Source organism: Capricornis sumatraensis, chromosome 5 (assembly GCF_032405125.1).
Source record: "Capricornis sumatraensis isolate serow.1 chromosome 5, serow.2, whole genome shotgun sequence".
NCBI classification, from domain to species: domain Eukaryota; kingdom Metazoa; phylum Chordata; class Mammalia; order Artiodactyla; family Bovidae; genus Capricornis; species Capricornis sumatraensis.
This window is the reverse complement of record NC_091073.1, coordinates 35399108-35415944: the sequence shown is the minus strand read 5'-3', so window position 1 is coordinate 35415944 and position 16837 is coordinate 35399108. Positions and strand designations below refer to the sequence as shown.

The 16837-nt window shown below is 43.2% G+C and overlaps 1 protein-coding gene across 1 annotated transcript in view; it reads right to left on the bottom strand.

Annotated features, from left to right (window-relative positions):
- DNAH11 (dynein axonemal heavy chain 11) overlaps positions 1 to 16837 on the bottom strand; it is a 357268-nt gene that overhangs the window by 9546 nt on the left and 330885 nt on the right. The window contains exons 75-77 of the mRNA XM_068973106.1: positions 13945 to 14136; positions 10256 to 10375; positions 2089 to 2331 (exon numbers count right to left, since the gene is read on the bottom strand). Of these exons, the coding sequence (XP_068829207.1) occupies positions 2089 to 2331; positions 10256 to 10375; positions 13945 to 14136 (555 nt within the window). The remainder of the gene's footprint in view (positions 1 to 2088; positions 2332 to 10255; positions 10376 to 13944; positions 14137 to 16837) is intronic.

The window sequence follows — 16837 nt, the reverse complement described above, 5'->3', positions numbered from 1 at the left end:
CTTCCCAATCCAGGGATCAAACCACATCTCTTATAGCTCCTGCATTGGCAGGCGGGTTCTTTACCACTGGGCCACCTGGGAAGTCCCTGTTAACATCATAGATGTTCCCAAATAGATGAATTTTCTCCATGCATCTCTTTTCAAAATATCTAAATTATAAAATGTCTCAGTGAACGGCCTTATTTCAAGAAATAACTGAAGAATTTCAAGAAATAATATGGCAAGTTCCTGGGACCTCTCTATAATTAGATCTGACTACTGTGTTCCCACAAACTGAATCTTGATTGGTAATTTTGAAAGAAAAAAGGTTAATTTACTGGGGAAAAATTTTAAAAAATTCAGGTTTTTAATTAATGAGAAACAAGATTTTAAAGGTAAAAAAATTACTTGATGTCCATTTCTCATCCCCATTATTCTATAGCAATAAATACCTTCCAAAGAATAATGCTAGCCTCCCAAGAAAAGGTGAAAAAAGACACTCATAAAATGACAGAGCCAAAAACATACTGTATGAAAGACAACCACACAGATGGAGAAGAAATTTGCAATACATACTCTTAATGACACATATCTAGAATACAGACTTCATATGAATCAGTAAGATAAAGATTGATAACCAAATTAGAATTTGACACGCAAACGGAACAAGTACTTTGCATGAAGGTATATCCAATGGCCATAAACATACAGGAAAAATGCTCAATACTATTCCTTAACTGATGGACTGCAAAGTTAAAACCACAATGAAATACTATTCTTTAGGAGACCCCCAAGGAGCAGGAACAACTGGGACTTCTCATCCCCACTGCTGGGGGGAAGTACAGTTACTTTGGAAAAAGGTTTGGGAGTATCTACTAAAGCTGAACATTACTCCCTTGAGCCACCAGTTCTACCTCTGGGTATAAAGGAAGGAGTATGATGAGAAGGTACCTTTGGGAGTCACCTTTGTCTCCTGACAAAAGACTACACAGGAGTGTTCCTGGCTGTGATAGTCATAATAGCAAAATGCTAGGAGGCAATGGCAGCCCACTCCACTACTCTTGCCTGGAAACTCCCACGGACAGAGGAGCCTGGTGGGCTGCAGTCCATGGGGTCGCTAAGAGTCGGACACGACTGAGCGACTTCACTTTCCCTTTTCACTTTCATGCATTGGAGAAGGAAATGGCAACCCACTCCAGTGCTCTTGCCTGGAGAATCCCAGGGATGGGGGAGCCTGGTGGGCCGCCGTCTACGGGGTCGCACAGAGTCGGACACGACTGAAGCGACTTAGCAGCAGCAGCAGGAAAAACCCCAATACCCACTCGCCATGGAAGGAATAAAGCATGATATATTTACATAATAGAATACTGGGCTTCTTGTTGGCTCAGATGGTAAAGAATTCACCTGCAATGCAGGAGATGTGCGTTTGATCCCTGGGTTGGGTAGATCTGGAGAAGGAAATGGAAACCCACTCCAGTATTCTTACTTGGGAAATCCCATGCACAGAGGAGCCTGGTGGGCTACGGTCCATGGGATTGCAAAGAGTAGGACATGACTTTGTGAGTAAACCATCACCACCACCACAGTAGAATACTGAACAAAAATTAACCATTAGTCCATGCAATAACGTGGATGAATCTCACAAATGTAATGTGCAGTGAAGGAGTGGACGTTAGTCAACTAGTACATCCTGAGCACATGTATTTGAAGTTTAAATGCTGGGAAAGCTAACCTGTGGTGACAGAGGTAAGGAGAGAGGGTACCTTTGGCCTGCTCCAGGGGATCTTCCCAACCCAGGGATCGAACCCAGGTCTCCCTCGCTGCAGGTGGATTCTTTACTGTCTGAGCTACCAGGAAAGCCCAAGAATACTGGAGTGCGTCGCCTATTCCTTCTCCAGGGGATCTTCCCGACCTAGGAATCAAAGTAGGGTCTCCTGCATTGCAGGCGGATTCTCTACCAGCTGAGCCACCAGGGAAGCATCCCGGAGTGCTGGAGGCAGTGGCTCTGTGTGTACACAGAGGGAAAATCCCTGAGCTGTGCACTCGGGGTTAGTGTGCGTCGGTGTAGGTACGATGCCCCTCAACAGAAAAGAAACAGCGACCCGCTACCTTGTCTTCTGTGCACTGTCCCAGCTCCTCGCTGCTCACTGCATTCCTGGGCTGCATCTCCAGCAAGGTTCTGAACAGCACGTTGGATGTGACCGTCAGAAATTCGATTTCCGCATTTGGGTGGAGGCCATACAGCACTGGGCTCTCTGGAGGAAGCATCTCTTCTATGTACTGGTGGTAGCCTGAGTAATCCAGGCTGGGTGGAGCTGCAAATCCTGGCGCCAGCATCAGCTCATCATCCATCTTCAAGCCCAAAGGAAAAGTCAGTTATTCCAAACTGAAGTGGACATTAGTCTTCCCTCCCTAAACACCTAGGGAACACTCTGGTAAGACGGTCCCAGCACAGTGCTAGCGAGAGGGCGCACTCGCCACAGCATCTCATGACCCTGGTAATCGGTCACTTTGCTCCGCGTATGGTACCTGGCTGACCTCTGTGGAGGAGTCCAAGGAACACACACGAACCTGTCCCTTAGAAGGGGTAACAAGATACGTGCACGCAATGGGAACGGATGTGCTGAGTCATCTGCTGAGTTCTGGTCACCCTGTGACATGTTTGCAGTCACTGATTCTCCCCATATATCCCCAATTTGCAGAGAGAAAATCGAGATTCAGAGTAACCTGCCCAGGCATTTGTTTGATGTTAATCTTAATTCTGAACTCATTTTAGTATGACTTCATCGTACTTTCCACAATACTATAAATTATTTTATGTATTATACATGTGGATTTTGTAAGCATGCATGGTTATATATGCATATCTGAAAAAATGTGTGTGAGTGTGTGTAATGAACATGTTATAGAGTTGTACGCACTATGATTCAAATGAACGAGACTTCCCCATGACTCTGAGCTTCTCAGGGCAGTCTGTAGCTCATCTCAGGATCTGTAGACCTGAGGCACATACTGGTGCCCTATCTACAGTTGCCTAGTAAGAGGCTGGAGTCATCAGGCATTAATCATGCCCACCCCTTCATTCAGGCTGGGACAAGGGTATATGTTTTACCTGGAAGAATGTTCTGTGTTCTCAACCAACGTGAGGTGAACAGCAATACCAGAACGTCTAAATGTTAGAATGCAGTGCCTCAAAATGTAAGCACAGCCGTGATGACCTAGACGGGTGGGATGAAGGGGGATGGGAAGGATGTCCAGGAGGGAGGGAGCATATGTACACACATAGCTGATGCACCTCATTGTACAGCAAAAACCAACCAACACTGTAAAGCAGCTACATCCCAATTAAAAAATTTTTTTAAAGGATTTATGGGTTTCTGTCTCTAACCAGCTATAGAGTCAATCAAGCACTTATAGTTTTCTCATTACCTCAGTATACGCTCTGATATCTCTCCCTGATTGTTCTTTAGTTCCCAGGAGACCATGATACTTCTGTTTTAATTTTCCAGACCTCTCTTGCTGTAAATTCTGTCTAAATGCACTTAAATGTACAGGGGATACTAGTTTTTAAAGACCGTCACCTAATGTAGTTATGCCTAGATTTAAAAAAATTTTATTATTATTGTTTTCTGAAAATGGGGTTTATCTCTGCAATTGTGTATTTTTATGTTTTCTGGTCTCATTATCGCCTAGAGACAAAGTGACTATTCATTAATTGATTCCATCATTTGAACAGATTACCTGCTGCTGCTGCTGCTGCTGCTAAGTCGCTTCAGTCGTGTCCGACTCTACGCAACCCCAAAGACGGCAGCCCACCAGGCTCCCCCGTCCCTGGGATTCTCCAGATTACCTAGTGTACCCCAATAAGCTGTGGAGGTACAAGAGATTCATGCAATGTAGTTCTTAAGGAACTCACAGTCTAATGGAGACAAAATCAGTGTGATTTTCTACACCGTCATGTTGTCAGTGAGTAGCAGCATTTTGTCCCTGCCTTCTCAAGCCTGCAGCCCCACACTGCCTGGGGAGCCCGTGTCCTTAGGGATGACGGGGCACAACTGCTTTCCTGAATCCCAAAGGCCTTTTAAAATATTAAAGTCAGCATTTTTTTTTATTTTATACCAAGAGAATTTTGAAATTATCCAGTATTTCATCTTGCCAGAAACAGACCTTGACTAAATAAATATGAAAAGGAGCATCGTGGACTGTCTCCATTAACTATATCCACTCATTTGGTTTGTTTTATTCACTTATTCAGATTTTCTACCATTTCATATTTCTATATCAAAATAATCAGCATTTAAATTTCACCCGATTCACCATGACTGAAACAAAATCGTGAAGCAGATTTAAACTCACCATTACTTGATAGATAAGTTAGCCAAAATTAAAATATGGGCATAAAATATGAATATGAAAACCAAATGTTAGACTAAATATATCCAAGCCAGAATTTATTCCCTACAAACAAGGACTTGGTTTTCCCTATTAGTGTTCACTAGTTACAAGAAATTTTAAGAGCAACAGCTAAATTATCTTTCAGTACAGCCAAGAATTAAACAGTTTCAAACTGTAGAATCATTTGGAACTTTCAAAATGCCTGGGGACTGGACATGTGTGTGACTGCATATTCATATAATGTGGTTAGGAATGCAAATGATCTACGCTTTCTGGAAAGACTTAGGCAGTCTATACTAGTGTGTGAAGAGGGCCTTCTGTATACTGGACAAGGAGCAAAGCAAAGGAAAACAGCAAAATCGAAGGGAAGGACTAAGTTTATAGCCAGATAGAACTGGTTCAGTTCCCATCTTTGAGTGATTTGGTGGCCTTAAAAAAAATGACTGTTTATCTGAGTTTCAATCTTATCAGTAAGGTAGGGTTCAAAACATCAACCTAATGATTGTGGCTATGAGAATTTCATGACAAGTATACAAATAGCTGGGCTTCCCAGGTGGTGCTAATGGTAAAGAACCTGCCTGCCTGTGCAGGAGACAGAGAGGGAGGCAGGCTCCATCCCCGGGTCAGGAAGATCCCCTGGAGGAGGGCATGGCAGTCCACTCCAGTATTCTTCCCTGGAGAATCCCATGGACAGAGGAGCCTGGCAGGCTACAGTCCATGGTGTCACACAGAGTTAAACATGACTGAAGCAACTTTGCACACAGGCACACAATTGCTAGGCACATAGCAGCCTTTTACAAATGTTAGTTTTGGTTTTTCCTGCACCCTAGAAAGAGTCATGATTATCTCAAGTAGACACTAATTTTCTAGAAGGAAAAACAAAACCTGAGAATGTCCTACTATAGTTCCCTACTGTGATGTCAAACGAGTACAGCATAAGCGAGGCTTACTTCACACGGGGACTTGCATTCTCCTTCAATAAAACTGTGAAGGTGTGAACATACTCAAGGAGCGCTAGGAATCCTGACTCTGCATCTAAGCCTTCTCCCATCCCATGCAAGGGCTTTTATGAAAAGCTGCTTCTCCCTGATGGGACTCTAACACTGCCCAGTGACCACCTGCCTTGCCTTTGGGGGGGAAGTTGTTTGATAAGGTTATTGTTACATTTCAAAGAATCAGTTGTTCTAAATTAACGTGTCTCCAAAGAAGACACGCAAATGGCCAATAAGCACAGGAAAAGATGCTCAACATCATTAGTCTTCAGGGAAATGCAAAACAGAACCAGAGGGTTATACCGCTTCACACCCACCGTAAGGATGCGGAGAGAACGGACCTCTCATATATTGCCAGTGGGAATATAAAATGATGCAGCCACTTTGGGAAACTGTTGGTTCCTCAAAATAGTAAACATAAAGTTACCATGTGACCCAATAATTTCATTTCTATGTATATACCCCAAAGAAGTGGAAATGTATGTCCATGCAAACACTTACACATGAATATTTATTCCACCATTATTCATGATAGCCCCAAGGCCAGAAACAATCCAAATGTTCATTGACTGATGAACAGATACATAAAATGGAGTGTATTGATACACTGGAATATTATTTGGCCGCTAAAAGGAATAAATTACAGATATATGCTATAACATGAATGAACCCTGAAAACATGCTAAGTGAAAGAAGTCAGACACAAAAGACCAGATATTGTCTGATTCCACTTACATGAAATGTCCAGAACAGGCAAATCTCGAGACAGAAAGATTAGCAATTGCCTGGGGCTGGGGAGGGGAGGATGTTGAGGACAGGATGGTGCGTGACTACTAATGAGTCCAGAGTATCTTCCGGGGTGACAGAGATGTTCTAAAATAGATTGCGGCAATGGCTGCATAACTGAGCGCGCCCGAAAAACCTTTGGATTGTCCAACTGGTAAGTTTTATGGGATGTGAATTATATCTCAATAAAGTATTTTAAGAGAAAGAATCAATGGGACTGTGCTCAGGGAGAATGAGCCTCCACATTATGAAAAATCACCAAGAATTCCAGTCATCTCTGCAGAAATCAGCGCAGGGCATGCTGTCAGGTAGAATCGTTAGGAACTGGGAAAGCCAGGATCCTGCCATTCTGTTGAGTCTGTTTGTTGTCATCCTTTTCACCTTCTCCTTCCTGGTAATTAATGAAAGGCTCACCTCCTCCACTGCCCCTCCGAGGAGCCATTTAGGACAAGAAGCTCCCAATTCACTGTGAGTCTAAACGAGTATATATGCTTGTGGACTTTCGAGTAGAAAGAACAACAAAATGCCCTGGCGCCAAAGTCTGGGAGGGAAATTGCTCAAGGTTGAATCATGTTTTCTGCCTTTAGGGTCCATCAGCGATTTTCGAGACAATACTCTCATTTCACAAATGAATACACTGAGGCACAGGATGGGCTGGCACAAAGCTGGACAGTAAGTTAGTGGCAGAACCAGGACTAGGGTTCGGGTCTCCAGGACTGCCCAGGGTTATTCTCCCAGTAGCCACCCTGTGCTGCCCGGCATGCACAGCACAGATGGAGGTCCGTCTGTGGCATGAGCCCGTGACCACTGACGGCAGCACGCCAGCCAGGGGCTGCAGAGAATCTGGAGCCTGACTGCGAATTCAAATCCTGATTTAGCTACTTGTGCAACTGTTTGAGCGCTCTGAATGTGGGTTTCCTCTGTGATGACTGGGATGATAATATCGGCTTCGCAGGACTGTAGTGAGAAGAGACAGTACACACGAACCGTGTAACTAACACAGGCCTTTGGCACAGAGCGGGGCTTGATAAATTTAACAAATGGCGTCCGTGGTTATAGCTGCTGATTATATAAAGTACAGTCAAGTGCAAAATATACACTATGAAAATTTATACTCGGTAATAGTAAAAATGTCTCCCATTTATTAGGCATTTTCTTCTAACAGTCTTGAAGCCTGAGAGTGAAGCCATGAGTTGGGCCATTCTTGTTCCACAGATGATGAAACAGAGGCTCAGGTTCAGTGATGTAGCCACAAGCGCCCAGCAGACACAAGAACTGAATCTGAACCCGAGCTTCGTTTTACTTCAAAGCCCAACTTCATGATTGTTATCATATGACAACTTTCAGGTGACCTGATACCTTATTTTCCAAAAGTTAATTTACTTGTTTAGCATTGCCAAGTACGCACCTCACATAAGAGAATCATATTAATTCTAATTCCCTAACTTTGGCCAGGAACCTTTTTTGTTTTTTTAAGCCAGGAACCTTCTGAAGCACATGCCATCAAGGAACCCTCTCTAAATGCCACCTCATTTACCCAACAAGAAACTCATCCATCTTCCCTAACAGGACAAAGTCACTGAAAACATTCTGAGTGGTGGAATTTGAAACCTCAGACCACCCATGGGTAACTTTTCGATCAGGTGTCTGTGCAACCAAAGATACTAATCGCCAAAGTTAACCAACGTGAGAAGTGGCAAAAAGACATCCTGGGGACGCAGCAGTGCCAGCTTAAGTCTCTCATGATGTAAACAGCGTGAGCGGGAAACATCCGCACGAGAACAAAATCACTGGGATTTTGCAGCTTCTGCCACCAAACCAGTCAGAGCTTTCCCTTCCTCTGGTGAGTAGAAAAGGCAGCGCCGTCTGGTGAGCAGATAAGATGGCAAACAAGCGTGTCCATCCTGAAAACCTCACCAGATTGGCCGGGAAGGGCGGCTACCTGTATTTCTAAAGGGTTAACACCCACACCAGTGATGCCCCTCGGGTTGTACCCTCAACATTTCTTTTCCAGTTGTGTGAATGGGAGTTCAGCCTTGTGCAGGTTCATGGACCACCTCAGCTGGCAACAGTGATCTCTCCTCATCCTCAGGCCAGGACCAGAGAGCTTCTCGCTCTGCCCCCTGACCTCCACTATCATTCGGAGGTGGCAGGTAAAGGTGGCAGGCCCGACCCTGTTTATCTTTCCCATCTCCATGGTAACCTGCTCTCAGACCTCCTCTGAGGAACGACTTCCGATTGTGCTGAACTGAAAGTGTCTTTCTGATCTGTGAAACCCAGTTCATTAGAACTAAGGAAAGACCAGGAGACTCACAATCAAAAGAAACAAGTCATGGTCACATGGCAGGAAAGTATGTTTTTCCCTGCCCCATCCCCAAATCGTTCCACATAATTAAAAGCATCAAAAACAAAACAAAACAAAACAATCTGTCCTCAGTTTCCTATATGAGACTACAGTACACCATGTTTTCTAACACATGATCATATTTCTTCTTAGAATGGACTTTTGAGGAAGGTGTCATGCTTTTAGGAGATGAAGTTCTCAAGAAATTATAAATAGGAGGCTGCTGAAACTATTTTATAAAACACACGGCACTGCTTTACACGCAGCTGGTGTCTTGCCCAAGTGCGACTGGAAATGGCACGGTGGAGGGTGTCTTGGCGTTTCTAAGAAATCAGGCAATGCTGCCACTTTCAGCTACTCCAGTATGGAGCACAAGAACTGAATACTTTCTCCAGGAAACCCAGCCCTAGGCACAAACCATGTGGGTACCTGGTCTACAGAGACAAAGGGCCGGTAAGATAAGAAAAGGGAAAAAAGGGTACCCGGTTTCTTTATTTTCTAGGACAGGGGGCTCTGCCCCTTCCCCACAGAAGGAAGAACTGTCCTTTTAAATCACTGCAGTTTTATTGAGCACATATTTAGTTAGGACATAGTGATCAAAATTTAGACTACTCCATGGCTTCAACTGATGTTGAAGCTGAAACTCCAATACTTTGGCCACCTGATGCAAAGAGCTGACTCATTCAAAAAGATCCTGATGCTGGAAAAGATTGAGGGGAGGAGGAGAAGGGGACGACAGAGGATGAGATGGCTGGATGGCATCACCGACTCGATGGACATGGGTTTGGGTGGACTCCAGGAGTTGGTGATGGACAGGGAGGCCTGGCGTGCTGCAATTCATGGGGTCGCAAAGAGTTGGACACAACTGAACAACTGAACTGAACTGATGGCTTCTGCAACAGAGAATTAACTATAGATTTCACTTACATTAGAGTCCCTGAATTGAAATCAATACATCTGCCTAGAAATAGATACCTATGGCTGGGGCCCCTGCCAGTGATAACTGAGTGGCCTGGGACAAATCACCATGCCCCTGACGCCGTCTCTAAAATAGGGTGGCAATATCAGTTCTGCGTAACTTACAGAGTTATTTCAGAAACGCAGTGAGGCTGTGCATGTAACAGTGCTTCCTATGGGCAGAGAAACCAGCTGGGTGTGTAAGTGTGTGTGTGTGCGGCGGGGGAGGAGGGATCTTGTTAAAACCGATACTCATCTTACGCGTCTGAGATGGGGCCCAAGACCCTGCATTTCTAGCAATTTTCCAGACTCCCAGGAAGGTGGGCCAGAGTATATTCACAAAAGGCCAAGAATCTTCAGTAACATTCAAGGAATATTAACATAGTGACATCAGTTTTAAAAATTCTTAGAGAAAGAGAAATATCATATGATGTCCCTTATACAGGGCATCTAAAACTCACAGACTTAGAGAACGAACTTATGGTTGCCAGGGGGAAGGATGGGGAGAAGGGATAGTCAGGGAGTTTGGGATGGATATGTACACATTGCTAAATTTAAAATGGATAACCAACAAAGACCTACTGTATAGCACAGGGAACTCTGCCCATTGTTATGGAACAACCTAAATGGGAAAAAGAATTTGCGAAAGAATAGACACATGTACATGTATAACTGAATTACTTGGCTGTACACCCGAAACGAACACAACACTGTTATTCAACTATTATCCAATATGAAATAAAAAGGCAAAAAAAAATTCAATTTTTTTCTCTAAGAAATGATTTTTAAAAAAATGTCTTACCAGAGAGGGATTCATGAATTCTTCTAAATACACACAGCACAGTTTGCGGTCCCAGTCATCTGTGATGTGGCCCCCATACATGATCTCTCCAAAGAGGTAGCGGAGGTCTTCCCACGGGACCTGGTGGGGATCAGGAAACGTTCACTCCCGGCTCCAGGGGAAAGGCCTCAGCCAACCGACAGCAAATCCTTCAGTCCCCACCAACAGAAGCATTTAAAAGAGGCCCAACAATTAGAATTGAACTGGCTGAGAATTATTTTCAGTGTGTGCTAATACATTCAGTAAAAATTCACTAACACTGAGCTTTTTTCTTAATTTTTTTTTTTTTTTTTTTTGTGGCCACACTATGTGGCATGGAGGATCTTCGTTCCCCAACCAGGGACTGAACCTGCGCCCCCGGCAGTGAAAGTGCAAATTTTAACTACTGCCAGGGACATCCCAACACTGAGCTTTTAATGAAGACTTTAAAGCACACTTGAGTCATTCCCAGAATATGTTTATACACTCAAAACCTCATCTAAAAACCAGGAGAAGGCCTATGTTGGTTGATATGGCTTTTGAGGGATGACCTACTTTTACAGTCTGATCTGTATCAGGTTTTTATGATCTGATTCAGGAAAAGAAAGAAAAACTACAGTTTGAATTTGGGGTATACTGAGAATTCCATCACCTTCCAGAAACCCAGGCAAACCAATTGAGTTTGTCACAGACTGATCTGAGGGCTCGGCTTATGGCATGGCTGGCCTCCAGGACTATCCTAAGGGCTGTAGCTAATGTTTTAGTGCAGAAATCACAGCATCTCCTCTTTACTGGGCTTCACAGGGTTTGAAGCACCTTCTTTGCTACCCTTTAGCTTCCTCTGGGTTTGCAAAACATGCCAGCTTGTGATGAAGCCTTTCTAGACAGAAACCTTTATATCCTCGGGGGCAGTATATTGCTTCCCAGCAGTTCAAGTAAAAACTTAATTATAGCCTTTGAATTGTTGCATGATGTGACAGAAGAAGTAAAATTGCCTCAACTATTCCAATGCACTTGCTACAGGTTTATTAGAATTTGAATAAATGAACCTCAAATATGTCTCTCTTTTAAGTCACCGTGACGTGAATGAAAAAGAAAAGTGGCTACAAGGCACCATACTCCCTCCACCATGCCATGGGCTACTTCCAGAGAGCAGAAAGGGATGGGAAATAAGAGATTTCTTAACTTGATTTCTGTGATCACATTTAATTAATGCCTTCTATATATTATGATTTGATACATGGCCCCCTCAAGATTTTAATCAGCTACAGATCTGTTCTTCTTAATAATTGATTTTCTTCCCCCAAATCTTGATTTTTGTTTTCTAAATATACATTTTTCTGGCATCCTTCCCTTGGCATGGTGATACACCCTGAAAAAAAAACTTCTTGTTATTCAATAGAGGGCCTCTTGAGCAGGTTAGAATGGGAGAAAGGTACTGCTACAGAGTAACAATTTTTCTTTCTACATCCTTGAGGCTTTTTAAAACCAAAGTCAGAAGTTACATAGCTGAATCTCCAACCTTAAATGCAATCAAGTGATATTTTCAATTAAAGTCTTCCAATCTTGACATTCAAGAATTTCTCTACGGTGACACTTGTAAAACGTATATGGAAGAACATCAGAGTTCTTATAAGAGTTAAACCATGGCGGGGCGGGGCGGGGGGGCCTTCCCCGGACGCCCAGTGGTAAAGAATCTGCTGCCGATGCAGGAGACATGGATCCCTGATTCAAGAAGATCCCACGTGTTGCAGAGCAACTAAGCCTGCGCGCCACAGCCACTGAGCCTGTGCTCTAGAGCCTGGGAGCTGCAACTCCTGAGCCCGTGTGTGGCGACTCCTGAAGCCTCTGTGTCCTAAAGCTTGTGCCCCGCAACAAGAGAAGCCACCGCAATGAGAAGCCTGGACTCGGCAACTAGAGTAGCCCCTGCTCTCTGCAACTAGAGGAAACCCTGCACAGCAACAAAGACCCAGAACAACCAAAACTAAATTAATTAATTAAAATTTAAATGTTGGCATTCCCTAAGACTTAATCTTTAAATGTCTCCATCACACTCTGTACCCTTGGTGATCTCTTCTAACCACATAACTTGAAAGATCATCTATCAAATGCCTACTTCCAAGTTTATACAGATACCTTCTTGAAAAGGGCAGCATGTATAAGGAAACTATGTGGGCAAGTCAACTTAATTTCCAAACCCAAGTAACTTGCTTCACGGTATGTGGTGAATGACTTGGATCAAGACGTCTGAGAGACAAGACAGAGTGTTTAAAACCAGAAGCTGTTGATCCTGGGACCCCCATGGGAGAAGGAGCAGGACAGAGTAGGAGTCAACTGCTCAACTGGTGCTGCCGAGCCTCAGGACGTGAGAGCCGGGAGGAACACGAGGCAGCTCCTCTCCTACCCCGCTTCGTTTCTACCTCGACTGTGCACAGGATGTGGCTGAAATACAGTAATATGCCTGGTCTTGGCCTCCTGGGACAGGAATGAAGGACTTAAATAAAAGTATTAAGTCGTCTATTTCATTTTCCACCCAGAACTATGACAATAATCATTTTTACCTGCAACATTTTAAACAAAACGTGCTAAGATCAACACAAAATGCTGTTTATTAAACTGGTCAAGTATGCTCAAAGTGAACTTCAAAAATTTAAAAATTGATAGAGACCATCATATACCATACAGAAGCAATTTATCTTGAATACAACCTATTCAACATGTGTTCCTTGACAGAACACACCCACGTTACGTACAAAGTGTACATATTCTGAGTGGTCAAACCATCTTGAAAGCTTAAGAAAATTTTAACAACAAAAATGATAACAATAGTTACCAAAAGAACAGCAACAACAAAATATTTATACATAGAAACATTGGTTTTAAAGGCCTTTTATAGAAAGTGTGACCTAAAGCCTAACGGCTGGTTGATTCAGACAAACATACCTCACTTTTAGCAGATTGAAACTTAATGGAAAAAGTTCCCCTTATGAGGACTAAGCCAGAAAATCCTTACAAACGGTTCATCATTTTTGAAGTCCAATCACTGAGTTTTAAGAGTTTATACAAATGTTCTTGGTGAAGCGTTCCCATTCCCATCTGTAGAACACATTTTCGCTGCAGAATAAAATCATTCATCTACCTTTAACTTCAAATCAAGGGGAACATTACTGAGAAAGTCACAACAAGGTGGCATCCTTAATACATAATAATGACATATGCAGGAAATGCACCATTATTTATACATGTGACGCGCTGTAAATTGCTTCCATCATCAGAACTAATTGTAGTGATTATTAATGCAGTGTTATGAACTGTCAGAATTGCTGTACGTAATTACATTTGTGCAAATGCTTCATTACCTGCCTAATGAATCTGGCATATATGCACATGTAAACCACTGTTTTTGTTAACATAATGAAGGACAATTTTTTTTTTTTTGGTACTAAGCTGCTGATGTAGAACTGGTTTGACCTATCTTCTCAAGTTCGAGCATCCACTGTTGTAAAACCTTTGATCTGGTTTATTTTCACACTGGGCAGAAGATGCATATACAGTGTCAGCTATTTCAATAACAGCTTCAAAAAGAGAAATTATGGTCCATTTTGACAGTGCCCAAAGACTGACAGCTTCAGCACACTCCCCGCAGAAGTTATCCGACCATGGACACTTACGTTAGGGTTTGCCTCTAAGTAGTTGTAGAGGACATTGGCACAGATGGTGAGGTCCCCGGAACTGAACGGGTAGCGGCGGCTCCAGCCCTGGGGGCCAAACCTCAGCCTCCCAGCAACACAGGCATGGAAGTAGCACAGAGAGAAGAGGATGCTTTTAAACTCCTGCTCCTTGGAGCACACTTCGAGTGTATCCTGGGAGGAAAGAAAAAAGGAGTGGTCATCTGCCTGTATGGGTTCCAAGGGCAAGGGTCTGAGGTTTCAATTATCTTGCAGAGGACTCTGAGAGAGACCTAGGACAGTGGTGACACGCAGCTTTAAGCTGGGAGAGCATAGGAGGAGACTGTTTGGCACTTGCTAGTCTGTTGATTTAAGAGGAATGGTTTTATTTTGCTTCAGTTATACCTTTGTTCCTCTAGAGAATGAGACCATTCATTCTGACCAGTGGTAATACTGCGTGACGTCGTTTTCCCCCGCAAAAATTTCCTTGTACAATCTGGATGACAAAAGGCCATCATCTTGATTTCATCAGTGTAACAGAATATAAGTGAATGCCAGCTCTTCATTCCTCCCAGTGCCATGGTAACACAGATGATCTGAGCACACGGCCACTCATCGCAAAGTCACTTCCCAGCCTCTCTTGAAGCCGGATGTGCCACATGGCAAGGTCTTTTCCAACAGAATTTGAGCAGAAGTGATGTGTGCAACTTTCATATTATTTCCTCTTAAAAAGAAATTGCTTGCTCTGCTTGTCATTCTTCCCCCTTCCTGTGATCTAGAAACGACACTGATTGGATGACTTGGAAGCCATAAGTTAGGTATATGGCAGAGGCACCAACCAGCTTGGGGGTGTGGTTGATTTCTCAGACCAGAGATGCCACTTATGTGCAACAGAAATTAAGTTGGACCATAAAGAAGGCTGAGTGCTGAAGAATTGATACTTTTGAACTGTGGTGGTGGAGAAGACTCTTGAGAATCCCCTGGACTGCAAGGAGATCAAAGCAGCCAATCCTAAAGGAAATCAGTCCTGAATATTCATTGGAAGGACTGATGCTGAAGCTCCAATACTTTAGCCACCTGATGCCAAGAGTCTACTCATTGGAAAAGACCCTGATGCTGGGGAAGATTGAAGGCAGGAGGAGAAGGGGATGACAGAGGATGAGATGGTTGGATGGCATCACCGACTCAATGGACATGAGACTGAACGAACTGTGGGAGATGGTGAAGGACAGGGAAGCCGGGCGCGTTACAGTCCATGGGGTCAGAAAGAGTCAGACACGACCGAGTGACTGAACAGCAACAAGAAATTATCTTTGAGTCACTGTAATTCTGTACTGCCCCTTGACGAATACAGACTAATACAACTAATGTAACCACCACCATGACAACTGGTTTTCTTCCAATGAACTGGAAATAAAATTCATTGTTGGGATGATAGACTAGTATTTAGAAGAGTGGAAAACATATGCCCTGTATAGTAGATGTGTAAGATGTTTTTTGAAAATGCAGAGGGAAACCTGGCATGCTACAATGATACGGTTCTGGCCCCCAAAGCCATACAGTTAAAAGGTGAAAAATAGTTGTCTGTGGCTTAAAGGTAGTACTGAGCCATTCTCAGTTCTGTGAGGCAAATGAGGAAAAGTTGAGGACTATCCCTTCAGCTGATGTTGGGCAGCAGAGGATGATGAGGCCATATCAACACCTTCTATCCTTTAAAATGGTCAGATTACACACAGTCTAGACATTTAAATGGATCAGACAATGTGGGCATCTACAAAATCTTTTTCGCCTGTTCTGGGTGGGAGTTCAGATCTGGCCTCCTAGGGCCTTTCAGTAAAAGTCTACACCCAGCCTAAATTTGCTCTCTTGGTCCAGGACTAGAAGAGTTTTTTAGTTTCTTTCTGTATTGCTTTCATCAGAATCCTGGGTTACCACCAAATACAGTTCTAGAATTGCCCAGGCCACAGACAGTACAGGCCCAACTAAATCACTAGGTCATTTCTAGGATATCTGTGGGACTTGAAAGTATATGACCATTACAAATAATTTTTCCACTATACATCAAGTAAAAGGCAAGCTTGTGAAAGGAGAGAAATCATATAATTGGAATTAATGTTGACAGTAAAGAATCTGCCTGCCAGTGAAGGAGACATAGGAAATATGGGTTTGATCCCTGAGTTGGGAAGATCCTCTGGAGAAAGAAATGGCAACTCACTCCAATATTCTTGTCTGGGAAATCTCATGGACAGAGCACCCTGGCAGGCTACAGTCCATGGGGTTGCAAAGAGTTGGATATGACTGAGTGACTAACATTTTCAATGTTGAAGGATATAAAAATTCATTGCTTTTAAAAGTAAGAAATTTCTAGGAGACCAACTAGAAGTGACATGATTTTACTTAAGGAATATCTAACTACTCACCTAACTCCTCCATGAATTACATATAGTCCCCTGAAAACCCAAAGTACTATAGTCAGTACATTATTTCCATCTCTACTCCATATGGAGAAGGAAATGGCAACCCACTCCAATACCCTTGCCTGGAAAATCCCATGGACGGAGAAGCCTGGTAGGCTATAGTCCATGGGGTCACAAAGAGTCGGACACAACTGAGCAACTTCACTTTTCACTTACACTCCATATAGCCTAGTTTTAGCCTCAGTGCTAAAGAAAATCACAAGTCAATGCCCAATTCACTATGCTCTGATAACATAAATGATGTTAGGAGAAAATATGAATTGGGCTTAAGTACAAGTCTACCTAAGATTCCACATTCCAGGACAAGTGATCAAGTGTTCACATCAGGAAATACACAAATGACATTGTAAAGAGAGACAGGCACTCACACATAAGTATGCACACAGATACCAATTTAATATGCACAATTACCAATTATT